The sequence below is a fragment of the Opisthorchis viverrini genome, assembly GCF_000715545.1.
Source record: "Opisthorchis viverrini unplaced genomic scaffold opera_v5_396, whole genome shotgun sequence".
NCBI classification, from domain to species: domain Eukaryota; kingdom Metazoa; phylum Platyhelminthes; class Trematoda; order Opisthorchiida; family Opisthorchiidae; genus Opisthorchis; species Opisthorchis viverrini.
The window spans coordinates 188292-203334 of NW_008752055.1; the positions used below are offsets into that span (position 1 = coordinate 188292).

General features: G+C 47.0%; 1 protein-coding gene across 1 annotated transcript in view; it reads left to right on the forward strand.

The window, feature by feature from the left end:
- T265_10701 (hypothetical protein) overlaps positions 1 to 15043 on the forward strand; it is a gene marked incomplete at both ends in the record, with an annotated part of 63004 nt that overhangs the window by 12669 nt on the left and 35292 nt on the right. Inside the window, one exon of the mRNA XM_009177158.1 lies at positions 1380 to 1649. Within this exon, the coding sequence (XP_009175422.1) occupies positions 1380 to 1649 (270 nt within the window). The remainder of the gene's footprint in view (positions 1 to 1379; positions 1650 to 15043) is intronic.

Below are 15043 nucleotides of genomic sequence, written 5' to 3' on the forward strand. Positions count from 1 at the left end.
CCCGGCTGATGGCACCACGCGACGGCCGATGTGGCATGAGAATATTGTTAGTTGTGTAGGTCATAGTTGTACGAGGGCTGGAATACTGCCAGGGCGCCCACACCTAGACAGGAGGACGATTAGGGTCCTCAACCAAAGTCTTTGACTCAAAAGCCTAACCGCAAGGCGGCGGTGTTTGGCGGGGAAATGCAAATGCATTACCTTTTCGGAACAAGTTGCCATACATGTTCCATCCCCCAACCTGGAAGGCCAGGAGACTGTGTTCGTCAGACCTCTAACCATTGACCAACCTGGTATGAGAGACTCTGTGAGTGTCGCGCGGACACCCCCCAGTATAGCTCAATGGGTCGCCGAGGTACACAAACCGCCACACCACGGTAAGGTCCAGTCTCTTCGTGACAGGTCGCATATTTCGAACACCAGCTGCCACAGAACCTTATGCTGTGAACCTGGAATCCACTTCACACTCGGAGGTTTATGACTGCATATGTTCTCTCAAGTGCCAATGAGCTTCCGGTCTTGACGACCTCTCACCCGCATTTTTCATAGACGGGGTTGAAATCCTCACTCAGAGCTTGTCTGTTCTGTTCCCAGCAAACTGCGGAGAGTCTGTGATAGTGTCCATTTTCAAAAATAGGCTCGTAAGGAGTGTCATAGTCACAGTGGGATCAGTTGTCAATTGATCAGGTGCCTGTTGATCTGTTCGCTTAGCTTGTTAATTGATTTACAAACGTTTCCTTACCATTCGAGGAGACATCTTCGGTGCGCTGAAGATTGTGAATTTCAGCAAGACCGTCGAATCTCACATGATGCTCTCTTTGAATTCCAAATAATTTCCTTCGTTCTCTTGAATATGGCAACCCGAACTAACGTATACGGCTTATGGTCGAAAAACAGCTGAACCGAGAATTACTTGATAGTCAAAGAGTGCGGTGTGAGCGATTCGCTATATCGTGCATGCAAGATCTCATTCGAAGACACAGCATATGCCGATCGGACTACTTGCTCAGTTTAATCTGGTACTTTACACCTGTCGTCCGATTTGACGTCTAATATGGGAAATAGTACACGTATTTGTTGATTTATTTGATTTATTGTGCTATGTTTCTATCCTTTAGCTGTGCTTTAACTTTTTCATTGTTACTAACGGATATTCTCAGTTGGGTTCGAAGGCTAATCGACATTTTCTCATGGTTTCTGATTGAGACGAACCCATGTATTCAATTTGCTTGCTCACGGTCGAATGCAATGGTCCGCGCCGTTCAACTGGACAGTTCCTTTTTTACTTTGAACTGTTGCTATGTTGGGTCCATACGCTAGCGTACTGTTACCTTTCTCACTTATTCTGTATTATTCTCTGCGTTCCACCATCCATACAGAGTGTACAAACCCAGCTCATCGACGAACTTCTCACCGGACTCAAGCACTGGCAAAAAGAGCATTTCCACAAAACTCCCCTTCCTCCACATGGCCTGAAGGAGGCGAAACTATTTGAGCAGGATTTCGAACAAGCTCAGAAGCCGTGGGCCAAACGACTAAGGAAAGTTTATAACGGCAAGAAAGAGTACCATCAGGCGTGTAAAATGGAGCGGTCGTTACAAGTGCAGGTGCAGAATGCGAAAAATGATCCTTCTGGGACTCCAGAACAGGTGAGCACCCAACATTTATACAGCGTACCCTCTTATTCTTACATCTCTTTTCCGCGCTGCCCTTTTGTATCACATGACAACGCAGGTTTGGATGAGGTACAGCGTGCCGAATATATTGCTTATTTTACATCATTGCCCACCCATTTGGCTTCCTGATTCACACCACATCTGACTCGGGCCGACCTTCTCGACTGACCATGCATGAGTAATCAGTGGTTCTACTGATGTCACTCGGCTCATGCTGGCCAGCTGTTAGATACATTTTATCCACCGCCTTCCAGGATGGGGACCGCGTGTTCCTCACTGTGCCTCTTTAGAGACATTACAAGATATGACTGCCAGCCGATGTCAGTGGCGTTCTTGTTGTCAGTTTTCATCCAGATCGCCTGAGTGAGTGTCTGGAGGTGTAGACACCTCGGGATGATTGTGGTAAGCTAGCACTAAGTCCCTCCCCCGTCCAGCTTTACTCTTTTCTTTACCATACGGCTTTCAAATAAATCATGGTTGTGTGCCAGTGAAGCATCGGTATTGAACACTGATGTCATGCTGTCGATGATGATGGTGATGACTGGACAAGCAACGCTTCGGGTATTGTTTATTTCATCGCTAACTGGTGTAAAACCACGGGGAAACCGCATTTATGTTGCAGTTATACCGCATCAACCGGACAATTGACTGTCCACATGTACATGTCGCTGTTATATATACTAACGCCTTCACTCAGCTCGACATAGCTCTTAAGATGCATGGTCGGAACTCAGCGCTCGCATTCAGATTGCTCTTGTTTGGGCTTGGAAAACCTGGCAGCATCTCAGCCTACATGCTTCCACTGAATCGAAAGGTAGCTATACGCTGAAAGGCTATCGCAGCTGGACGGCGACTACTATTCACTCCGTCAAATCTCTCTAACCTCCTCCACAGCACCCCACTGAACCTCTTTGAACAACATCTGCGGCGTTCTCTGAGTAACCGCCGATCGCATTACGTGAACTGTCCCTGCTAATAATTTCAGCAATTACCATGTCCACACATATGAGAGAGGCCTGTTCCTATGGACGTTACAGTTGTCCGATGACTGAGGCGAAATGCATGCACCCAATCAGGTGATGTGCTGACAGCTGAAGAGGCCCCTAGAAAGTACGCGTTGGTGCAACCACACAGTAACGGATTTTCAGTTTGATGAACTCCAAATCTGTTACCCATACGATTTGCTGTTTGAACTGTGTAACCGTTCTGGACTCTCTAAACCGGGTATCAGCTAATTGGTATGGCTGTCATGCGTTGGTCCTGTATCGATTGCTCTCTAACCTAATTTGCGGATGGTAAAAGAAGGACAGGAAAGTGTACAAAATGAAGAGTAACTTATCAGACCTGCGAAGCTTAATCCATCGCATTTCGATGATAAGTCAAGATTTCTTCAGTATGTCTGAGGGTTCTGCGGTACGAGGAGTTGAAATTCATCACATGTGATGGCGGACACTTGTCGTCAGCGCACATCTTCGTGTTTGTGCGACCGAATAATTATGTACAGGACTTCGTAGTCCAACACCTTAGAACCTCGCTTTCGTGAAAAAAACATACACCAACGACATGCCCTCAACACAAAACACCTTGCTGTATTCTAATTTCATCCACACTACATCCTGTGAAACACAACTCGGTGAGGCGTCATTAGTACTAATATCGGTTGTTCAACAGTTTTCACGGAAAATCAACCCGAAACAAAAGTACTGTTCAATCCTGGCCTGTGGAATAAATCCCTAATGTTTGGATGTTCGTATAAACGCCCAATGCGTGAATCCTCCCTTGGTATACAGCTGAGTCTACACCAATAAAAAGATCCAGAACTCTATGGCACAAAACCCATATACTCAATTGATCATCATGCAGAAACGTCTGTGAAACCCAAACGGAGGACTCTTCAGCTCACCTATCAACAAAGTTATGACTTCTAACAGTCCTGGTTTTCAACACTTACTACCCAACCAAGCACTAGTGGGGCAAAAGCCATTCACTGCATCATAATCCCTTCCTACTGCAGTTGGTCTGTCCCCGATCAGATAGGTTGGCCTCCGAAGTGAGCGACGCGAATTTCCACTGAGTCCTTTAACTATGTTGGTCCGTCCACTTATCCCAAAGAAACAACCACCACTCATCCTTATTCCTGCTTGACAAGTACCTTGAGGAAAGCTGTTTTTTCCACTTCGGCGAGTCGCCTCTTGGTTATAGGGTGCGAAATACTACTCGTTTCAACTGTCCACTTAAGTAGATTGCCTGTCCTTGAGAGAGAGAGAAAGCACAGCAGAGGTTGTGGCCGATAGGAAACGCCACCCTGTCTCCTAATCGGCTTTTTATTGAGTCTGGACTACCTGGCGGTGAGCGATGCTCAGCACGGCCTGTCACTGGAACCTAGCTCGTACTGATGCGAATTTCCATTACCAAGCTTTTGAGGAAATGATCAGGGCGTAGGTTAGCCATGAGCCTCTCCGACTTTTTCCTCTACCACCATTGAGCCTTGACCACCCCCGAGCGATTATGTTCTGGGCTAGCAACAGAAATCGCACCGTGATCTGTCCTCATCCGATGCGCGTCACAACAGTCGATAGAAATTATGCTGAGACAGCCTTATACGACGCAACTTATTTGATGACCTTTAAGTGAGAAGGCAACCGGATTCATATTCCGGTCAGATCCTCGGAGTTAAAACAGCTCTGCGGATTAGTCACGAACTTGCTGACCGAAAGGTTCGTGGTTCGACAGCTCGACTGCTCCTGGCAGTATCTCACCCTTCGTACTTCCTTCGGATGGCGCGACAGCTGGTTACCGAAAGACTGTTACATCTGAACGGTCATTGATCGTCATCTTCACTGTATGTGGGATCATTTTGCTTGGAGCTGTGATTTACAGAGTGAACAAAAGGTCATTGGAGCTGAGTTGCATAATGTTCTTTTCGACAAGAGGTGCTTTTTATTAGAGGCCTGCTGCCTCTTCCGCTTTTGAACGGAGTGTCGTTTGTTCGGATGAATGTCTTTGGTTTCAGTCTTCATCTCTATCGTTTCTATGTAGACTTGAACTTTCTGTGGACGATTTTTCCCTCTCGTTTTTGTTGTCGCCAATTTCTATACACCATCCCCTCCTNCTACCTTTTCTCTTCCATCCAGCAGGATAAAATAACAAAGTGAGTAGTGGTGAGGTGGGGCTGACTCCGATACGATCAGCCCTACACAAATATGTTTTTGCCGCATTTCAAAGTCAGCCCCAGTTTGCTGTGATGCCGTTTTGTGGATAGTATCCATTTGATTGTAGTGTAGCTTTTTCATATTTTTCGCTGCGCGATCTGTCCGCTGACACCGATTACAGTACCGAGACAAAAAAATCAATTGGCATAGTCTGATTTGCGAAAACGATTTGCCTGTTATTCGCACCTGTTGCCTTTCTACTCACTGCTTCACTGTCCACTCTATAAACAGCTCAGTAGCGGTTGGTATGTTTTTCGCCTTTTTCTTGAGTCTGTCTGAAGCCGCGACAAATCGTTGTTGCCGCCATGGATCTGCAGCTCTTGTTTCGATTTCAGGGAGTCATTAATTTCCTCGAATCAGTTGGTTTTGTTTCATAGATCCCCACCTGTCATAGGTCCTGAAACTGGAGGTTTTAGGCGACCAGTGCTTTCGTCGAATTCCGGAAGTTTGGCGCGAGTGTTTCTCCGCCTTGTGTGTATCTAAACATATACGGTGGTATTGATATGTTGTACTATGAGAACAGTACCATCGTTCTGCAGACGGACCTTAGACCCCAGACCATCTCGGCAACGGCCCTTCACTTTGAAGATGTTGTCCGATGCTTTCGTAGCCGACATGCAGCAACGTGGCCTCTTGCGGAGTCATTCACGAGAGCTAACATTGGGTCCCATCAAACGCCGGGCAGTCTGACTAGAAAAACATTCCTGTAGCCATCAAACGCCGACCACTACCCGTGGGCAGTCTGACTAGAAAAACATTCCTGTAACTGATTTATTCCTTAAATAGAGGCTAGCAGGCGGTTAGCTGGATCGAGGGTATTGGCCAAAGAGTCAATGCAAGCCGCACGAAGCAGGCACAGCATGGACGTGAACACTATTCAGATAGCTCAAAGCTCTTGGTGCTCACATCAGCCTTCCAGTTTTCGCCCCATATGCCCTCCTTGAACCCATAGTTTGACATCGTTCTTCCCTGTTCCGAACTCCTGCTCCCTGACGTTTGTCCTTTTGTGAATTGTCACCACAATGCTTATCTGCGTGTGAACAAGCAGTGCGCTTTTTGTAGATTGTATTTTTGCCTGCATCCCATTTGTGGTGATACATTTGGTGCTGTTTTCCATTTCAAAGTGAGCGTTTTTTTACAATTACCGGATAGGTGCGCGCCCCCTCCCCGCCCCAAAGCTTGGGATTTTTAGCACCGTGTTTCGTTTTCGTTCAATTTCCGCCTGCTCAAATGCTTGTTCACTCTTCGTATGTTTGTTTAGTTTGTCTGGTCAACAACACTTCTTGTTCCCCATCCTGATCGACTACTTCACCACTTTCAATTGAGTGAATTTTCAGTATACTTTCCAAAAACATACCGTGAAATCGCTAACTAAAGTAATGGAATACGAAAAGGAAAGAAAAGTATTTACGAGGGACGAATTAAGTGTACACCTGGGGCGAGATGACTCAGTGGTTAGAGCGCAAATTGGCAGACCATGGTTTGAATCTGACCTGTGCATCTCTACTTCTCCTGTCTAGGCTTGGGCAACCTGGATTGGTACTATTGCCGCTTTACCCTAGCTGTCTGGAATGGTCATTTTTCCAGAGAGACTCTAGCTACACAGATAGTGATTGAGAACTTGAGGGCGGCGCTTGAACACAGCGGGCGAAAGCTCGTCGAGACGCGATACTCGGAGACGCTTGGATAAGGGTACACAAACAGGCTCTTGAGGCTATAGGGAGTTCCGTATTCACAGTGGCAGAGGACACACCCGACCTCTGCCTCTCAGCTTCCACTGTCTAGGCTTGGGCAACCTGACAGTAACCCAGCCCTCGTGCTACCTTCGGGTAGCATGACAGCTAGGCGCCGAAATGGTATTACAGCTGAACGATTATTATTTTATTACATTCGGACCATCGTGAATAGGAACAAGATTCATCATTTTTCGGCTATTCCCAAAGGAGTTTTACTGCTCTACATTAGGGCTTTGGAGAGATGAGATATTGTTAAGACTCACAAGGGGAATTGTGGGGACATTCTGAAACTTCTTGGCTAAAATGACACCTAAGAGCCAGTTGTTTAACAACCTTATGCTCGGAGATCAGTCAATTCAGCGAATTTACTTTTACTTGCTTTCTGCTGTTTTCGCTTTGCCGGTCAAAGCGATCGAAGTCCGAAACTTTCGTATGATTTGTCAGCAAGCTGGCGAGATGTTGGCAAAGCCGGATGATCGATTGACAAACGAAATAACGTGACATTACTTCAACTCCGGGACAATCTATATCCTAATGATATCACGTACACCTCCATTTGCAGTGAACCCAATTAGGTCATGTCGCTTTGCGCTTGGTCCAACTTCGAATACCTAATCTCATGCGACTACACTGTCGGTCCATTCATTAGTGCGTTGCCTACATTGCCTGGCTTATCGCCGCATAAATAGACTTTCACCAGCCTAGATTACCGCATGATTGTTCAGGGTTGTGTTTGAAGACAGTGTTCTAGCCAAGTCTACTGAGTCGACTACTAGCTGCCCAGAAACCACCGTCCTGTATATAGTGAACCTAATGAACCAACTCCGCGCTCACTGCCTCCGTGCGAATACCCAAGTCATAACGAAGCTCATTTCATCGGGCGAGACTTTCCAAGTGGTTAGGGCGCGAATTTACTGTCCGGAAGATCCGTGGTTCGCGTCTGACCTCTACCTCTCGACTTTTCCTGTCTAGGCTTGGGCAACCTGGCAGTATCCCAGCCCTCGTGCTTCCCTCGGGTGGCATGGCACCGAAAGGGTGCTACAGCTGACCGAACCGAATCTGATGAAAGCTCTGGTCACCAAAGCAGAGAATCTCAGTCTGCAATTCCAGCTGAAGCAACCATGTCACTGAATGACTGGCCAGTTTTCTTACGTTTGTTTTTCGCAATCCTTTTAAGATGTGAATACCTCTGCTTCGCTTTAATGGTCTGTGCACGGGACTGAGCTAGCCTGTGCAGATTGCAAAACCACTGAGCGTCATTCACTTTGGGAGGCCAATCCTGCCCAGTTGAAATGGTAAACGGAAACGACTTTGCGGCAAACTGGCATCACTTCGTACACTCTCAACAAGCGTAATAAACACGAGAAGCTTGTTAGGGAGTATAAGAACGAAAGTACGGACCGCGATTGCCCATTTAAGCCTCGTAAACCTGAGATGGCTCAGTGGTTAGAGCGCGGGTCTGCTGACCGGGAAGTCCGTGATTTGAAGCCAACCTTTGCACCTCGATCGCTCCTGTCTAGGCTTGGGCAACCTGGCTGTATCTCAGCCCTCGTGCTTCCTTCGGATGGCATGACATTTGGGCACCGTCAGAAAGTTACAGGTGGACGGTTATTTATTTATTTATTTATTTATTTATTTATTTACTTGCTTAAGTCCCATCATACTTGCCATCGACCAGCGGGGCCATGGTAGTCTTGAGAGCAATACTGAATTTTTTTGAGAGCATGAGCCTACCTTATGCTAGACAACCAATCGAGCTAGGAGAAAAGCAAGCTGACAACCAGCTCCCGTTTTAATTGACAGATACTCAGACAGGACAGCATCACGGTTGTCTTATAGAGGGCTTATCGGGGCTAAGCCCTGAGGTAAAAGTGGTCTTTCGTTCGCACTTTGCATCACAAAGCAAGGCATAGCTGTCCTCAGGATGCAGCGGACTAGTGTTCCATATCACTTGCTGGGAGGCCTGTCCGATAGGGCAACACAAAAGAGCTGGAAATAGTGGTCATGAAGAACTTAGCCATCTGAATTCCCTTTATACCGGTGACAGCGCCCTAAGTTCACTGTACGGAAACTAAGCTCAACTGAACTGAACTGTACGAGAATGAACGAATAATACTGGACTAGCGAGGAACACAACATATACAGGGGTGATGCCGTTGCCAAGGCCCGTGTCGCCTGACATCTTGGATGAAACAATCAACTACTCGAATTTCCTTCATGTTTCCTGGCGATCACGAGAAACGACAGATCACGGAATCAAGTTTCCTCAGATATTATTAATCCATCGTCAGTCGGTGTTTGGTTAAACATGGTTCAATACGTCGGTCACGAAGTTTCCACTTTTGCTTTCGTAATAGTGAGAAGTTTCTGTTTCTAGTTGTCCTAGTTCCATCTGATTTGCCTCAATAGTAGCTGACAAGCACCTGTTTAGACTCACTGTGAACGATATTAGAGAGAAGGGGAGATTAGACGGCCGTTTAGTGGCGCGTACGACCTATACATCAGCTTTAGTGGACATAACATGCAATTCGTATCCGAACGACGTTGGCAACTTGACCTTCCGGTAGGCCAGTGATACACAACTCAAGGCCTGGCACTTGATGGCTCGTAGCAACTTTATGTCGACGGAAAGCGGTCTACGTTAGCGGAAAATGATGAGGGACTTCAAGGCTGATTTTGCAACCAAAGAGAAGTACACGGAGATCCCCATCTTCGAATAGATCAGAATCCAAACAGACAGTCACTTCATGTTATGTCAACTAAAGCTGATCTGTAGGTCGTACGCGCCTCTAAACAGCCGTCTGATCTCCCCTTCTCTCTAATATCGTTCACAGTGAGTCTAAACAGGTGCTTGTCAACTACTATTGAGGCAAATCAAATGGAACTAGGACAACTAGAAACAGAAACTTCTCGCTATTATCTTTCAACTCAGTGGCTATCCATCGAAAAAGGGTTCTCCCGCCTTTAGGTTGATCCCGACTTGCTAAGAGGGGATACAGACCTCAGGTTCGCACGTCTACACTTCTGCAGGTGGGTTTTTGAAATACGCGATATGCTTTATGCACAGTAAGATTGAAACGCTGACGAATGTCCAGGTTACTTTCATATGCAAATAGACCTCCTGGTTCAGATAACGCCAGAATGGTCCAAGCCAAACTTAACCTCTGGAAGGACTGAACGGACCCGAGTGAAATATCGACATCAGTCCGTCGTCGACAACGGACTTCCAGTGTGCGATTTCCTTACTTCGGCGCAACAAATCGCCGGGTCATGACGATTTGGATCCTGCACTCTTCAGAGAAGGTGATGAGTTCGTCTTGACAACCAACCGGACCGAAGTGTCTGAAACCGTGAAAGTATAACGAATGAACAGGATGGACCGACAGTGATTTCTATATTCGAAAAAGACGCAAAAACGTCGTCCGAAAACCACCGAGGCATCAGTCTAGTACCCTTAGTTTCCAAGATATTCCTAGGTAGTATCCTACATAGGTTGCTCCATCATCAAGAGAGTTAGATTTTTGAGACTCAAGCTGGGTTTCTCCCTGGCTGTGGTTGCATTCATGTAATAACACCAATTGCTCAGCTTAATTCTCATTCTGAACCTTCCAACTGGCATTCTTGTCAAAACAATCACCAAAAGTTGCATAAGGTGTATTAACGCCAAAAACCAGGTCAAAGACAGCATCGTATGTAATGTACGCAGCGACAACATTGTGGACGTTTTGACGCCTAATTGCGCCATTGGCAACCGGTATTCGGCGGATACTGGATCGGATTGGCTGTTGGTTCCAGACTTTCGGTCAGTCAGAGGTCGCCTTGATGCTGGACCGGCAAGCGGCCCGATCTTTTGGCTAATCGTGTGCGGGATAAGCTTCTTAGCCGTAGCAGCACCTGAGAGCAGCAAAGCAGTTTCGGTGCAGAATTCTGCCTAGCGACTGACCACTTCTTCACTTTGTGACAGGTATTTGAACTGCGCCACTCCTTCCGACGACCAACACTCATCATTTTCATCGATCTCAAATCTGCTTTTGACTCCATTGGTCGTCGAAACCCGGTAGTTTGACGATGAAGGGTATCCCTTCTATATTTCTGTCTGTCATAAGTCTTTTTATGCCTCATCCCTTGGATGTGCACTCTCTTGAATCCGTCACGTCCACTGGTGTCGGAAAGGGTGTCCACCAGTCGTCCTTTCTCTTCAACTTCGCAGTCGATGTGCTGCTTGATTCTTTACGTGCCTCTAACAACTTGAGGATCGAAATACTCCCGGGGTGTTCGACCAAGTCTGTTGAGTACGCCGAGGTGATGTTCCTCTTCCCGGACCACACTTTTTAGAAATGTAAGCTGTTCTAAATAACCTAAGTAAATAGACTTTACAGCTCGGTATGCGCTTCACAATGTAATGTAATGTAAGACTGGGTGGATTCGAACCCAAACATCATGCTTGCAGGTGAGCTGATCGACGTTGCTAAGTTCGTCTGTCTGGACAGCTGCATTAGTTCCGGCAGATTGACAAAAGACTTCCTAAATTATGAAGGTTAGGACGGTGTTTGCTAACCGCCGACATTCGTGGCACCGACGTAATATCAGCTTGAATGTCAAGGGTAGAGTGTACAATGGTCCATCTGTAGTCTCCCAATAGTCCGTCGATAGATCAGCTGACCGCACAAACCACGGGTTGCGCCACTTACTTCGTTTGTCAGAAGACCGTTTGCCTCTTCCCCCAGCTTTGTATCTGATCTAGTCGACCCATTGATAAGCAGTGTATAACTTAGCAATGAAACATGGGGGTCCTTCCCAGTTAAGTGAGTCTCTTTAGTAACTGTCGCCGCCCCCGCGAGAATCGCGGAATGGGCCAAACGAATGGTTAGTCATTCTGACGCATAAGGCTGTGTCGCCTCGTCATTATAGCCCGTGTTCCCAAGCTGTCGCCTCCACTGCGTAGCTCTCACCCCTTACCATATTGGACAAACCCATCCATTCGACGACAATGACCTGACTAAGCGGTCGTCTGCAACACTTGACTCCCATCCCGTTATTCTCCCTATCCTCAGCGAACGAAGCTGCAGTTGTTGAAGAACCAAACCAAACTGAACAATTCTCGCAAAGCATTTTTGCTGGGCTGCCACATTGTGGACTTTACACACGGGTCCCAATTATGCAATTTCAGGTGTATAAACATGACGGAGATGGAGTGTAGTCTGATGATCGACCAGTAGAATACCCATTCAGTAGGCGAGTGGGCGTGCAGTGTTGTTCCCGCGTTGTTTATTTGCCCGTTTGGTTTCACAAGCAGATTGGTATATACGTGCTAATCTGAGCCTTGAGGGACACGGGGTCCTATCAGGCGACAGTACAAAATGACCATCCGTGAGGCCGATCAGAACCGTCTTCTCCTACAGAATGTCTCTGTAACCAAGTACTGACTTAGTGTATGCAATAGATTGGTCAAGAAGTTTGACTACTTTGAAGCACTCGTAGTGTTATTCCGAACATTCGGGGTAAGCGCGACAGGCAGCTTCTGTCCAGCACCAGNGCAACTTGACCTTCCGGTAGGCCAGTGATACACAACTCAAGGCCTGGCACTTGATGGCTCGTAGCAACTTTATGTCGACGGAAAGCGGTCTACGTTAGCGGAAAATGATGAGGGACTTCAAGGCTGATTTTGCAACCAAAGAGAAGTACACGGAGATCCCCATCTTCGAATAGATCAGAATCCAAACAGACAGTCACTTCTAGTTGGAGAGCACGTCAGTTATGGTGGTGAAGCTATTCAAAGTCAGCTGATCATTTCACACGCGCTGAATTGGTAAGCAAAATCCATGGACGAAAAGCGGCGTGTCTTAGTGACAACAATGACAATATCACAGTAACAATGATCGACGCTGCACAGACGGACACAAATCTAAACACGGGTGGAAGGTGACAATTCTGTCGTGGCCGAAGCTACCAAAGGAAAAACAATCCTCTGACAATGCCACAGTGACACGAGAGATACAAAAACAGATTGCGCAAGTGGCTGCTCGTTCCCATGGAGAACAAACTCGGTGAATATGCACTCAGTGAATATGCACTTGAACAGTCCTGTGAGAACGACGTTACTGCAATGTGACACCATTTCGCGATTCTCAACAGCAGACCCTGTCTGGCTGTGCCGGCATTCGTGGCACCGACGTAATATCAGCTTGAATGTCAAGGGTAGAGTGTACAATGGTCCATCTGTAGTCTCCCAATAGTCCGTCGATAGATCAGCTGACCGCACAAACCACGGGTTGCGCCACTTACTTCGTTTGTCAGAAGACCGTTTGCCTCTTCCCCCAGCTTTGTATCTGATCTAGTCGACCCATTGATAAGCAGTGTATAACTTAGCAATGAAACATGGGGGTCCTTCCCAGTTAAGTGAGTCTCTTTGGTAACTGTCGCCGCCTCCGCGAGAATCGCGGAATGGGCCAAACGAATGGTTAGTCATTCTGACGCATAAGGCTGTGTCGCCTCGTCATTATAGCCCGTGTTCCCAAGCTGTCGCCTCCACTGCGTAGCTCTCACCCCTTACCATATTGGACAAACCCATCCATTCGACGACAATGACCTGACTAAGCGGTCGTCTGCAACACTTGACTCCCATCCCGTTATTCTCCCTATCCTCAGCGAACGAAGCTGCAGTTGTTGAAGAACCAAACCAAACTGAACAATTCTCGCCAAACATTTTTGCTGGGCTGCCACATTGTGGACTTCACACACGGGTCCCAATTATGCAATTTCAGGTGTATAAACATGACGGAGATGGAGTGTAGTCTGATGATCGACCAGTAGAATACCCATTCAGTAGGCGAGTGGGCGTGCAGTGTTGTTCCCGCGTTGTTTATTTGCCCGTTTGGTTTCACAAGCAGATTGGTATATACGTGCTAATCTGAGCCTTGAGGGACACGGGGTCCTATCAGGCAACAGTACAAAATGACCGTCCGTGAGGCCGATCAGAACCGTCTTCTCCTACAGAAGACAGGTGCGGGGATTGTCTCTGTAACCAAGTACTGACTTAGTGTATGCAATAGATTGGTCAAGAAGTTTGACTACTTTGAAGCACTCGTAGTGTTATTCCGAACATTCGGGGTAAGCGCGACAGGCAGCTTCTGTCCAGCACCAGAAGCTGCGTTGGTTGTGTTGCGTATGCCGAACCATCGTTTGCCGAAGAGAGTGCTGTTTTCCATTCAGAGTGGCGTAAACAGAGAGGTGGCCAACCCTTAACTTGGCAGAGGAGTATGAGGGAGATCATGAAACGCTTGGGTGCTGTCGGTGCTACTCGCCTTACAGAATGGGGACCGCGTGATCCTCACTGTGTATGGTTGGAGACTACAAGATATGGCTGTCAACCGATGTCAATAGCCTTCTTGTTGTCAGCCTTTATCCAGATTGGCTGAGTGAATGTCTGAAGATGTAGGCACCTCGGAATGATTGTGGTAAGCTAGCACTAAGTCCCTTCCCCGTTCACCCTTAGTAGTTTCTTTACAATAGGGCTTTCAAATAAATCATAGTTGTACGGCGGTGAAGGATCGGTGTCGATAATGATGATGATTCACGCGTTTAGTCTGACCGAAACTTCTCAAATAGATGTATACTCTTTCCTCTGTACAAAGCGGCTCCGAAGAAAATCAGGCCGTGCTAGAGAACAGCTTGTGGGCGTGAAGGGCATTCACATTAGGTTATGCTCTCTCAGCGCTCTACACATGCTTTCTGCCACACAGTATATTGATTTTAGTGTACTCCACATCAAGAGTTTTCGTGACTGTCAATTAACCAACAAAAACGTCCAGTTTTTCTTTCGCATCTCTCATCACGTTTGTGACATTGTAAAAGGAACGACTGTCAGCAATACGGATACGCTTCGCAAGACGTCATGTAACCATAGGGAACCTAGCGAGGCAACTACCCACAAGATCCATGAAGGAATGCATACCTAGCTAGATAGTGTATCTTACCAGCAGACGGCATTCTTTCTTGTCCGTTTCCGACAGCGCAAGCACAACCGACGAATGAAAAGTAGTGTTTTTTCTCCCAATTGATTAGCAGCTGGTTGCAGGTCGAAATCTGGAGTCTTTATGTAACTCTGTCTTGGCACGTTTTCTCATTTCGTTTGAGTTTATCTCCCTCAGAGATTTTCGGAAGCCAACGCTGGTTCATTTCCATTCATTTCTTTTATCCCTGCCACCAGCATGACTGGTCCCGCTCCTTTCGATAGCATCGTCATCCTCATCACCAGTGTAATAATCATTAGCGACCTCGTCATCATCATCATCATTATCATTATCAGCTGTAATAACCGCGTACTCGTCGTACAGTGGTTGTAGCTGCCGCAGTTTCGTTCACCGATGATTTGGGGGGGAGGAAGGGAGGTAGCTGCGCATTGCAGGCGGGAGCTGAT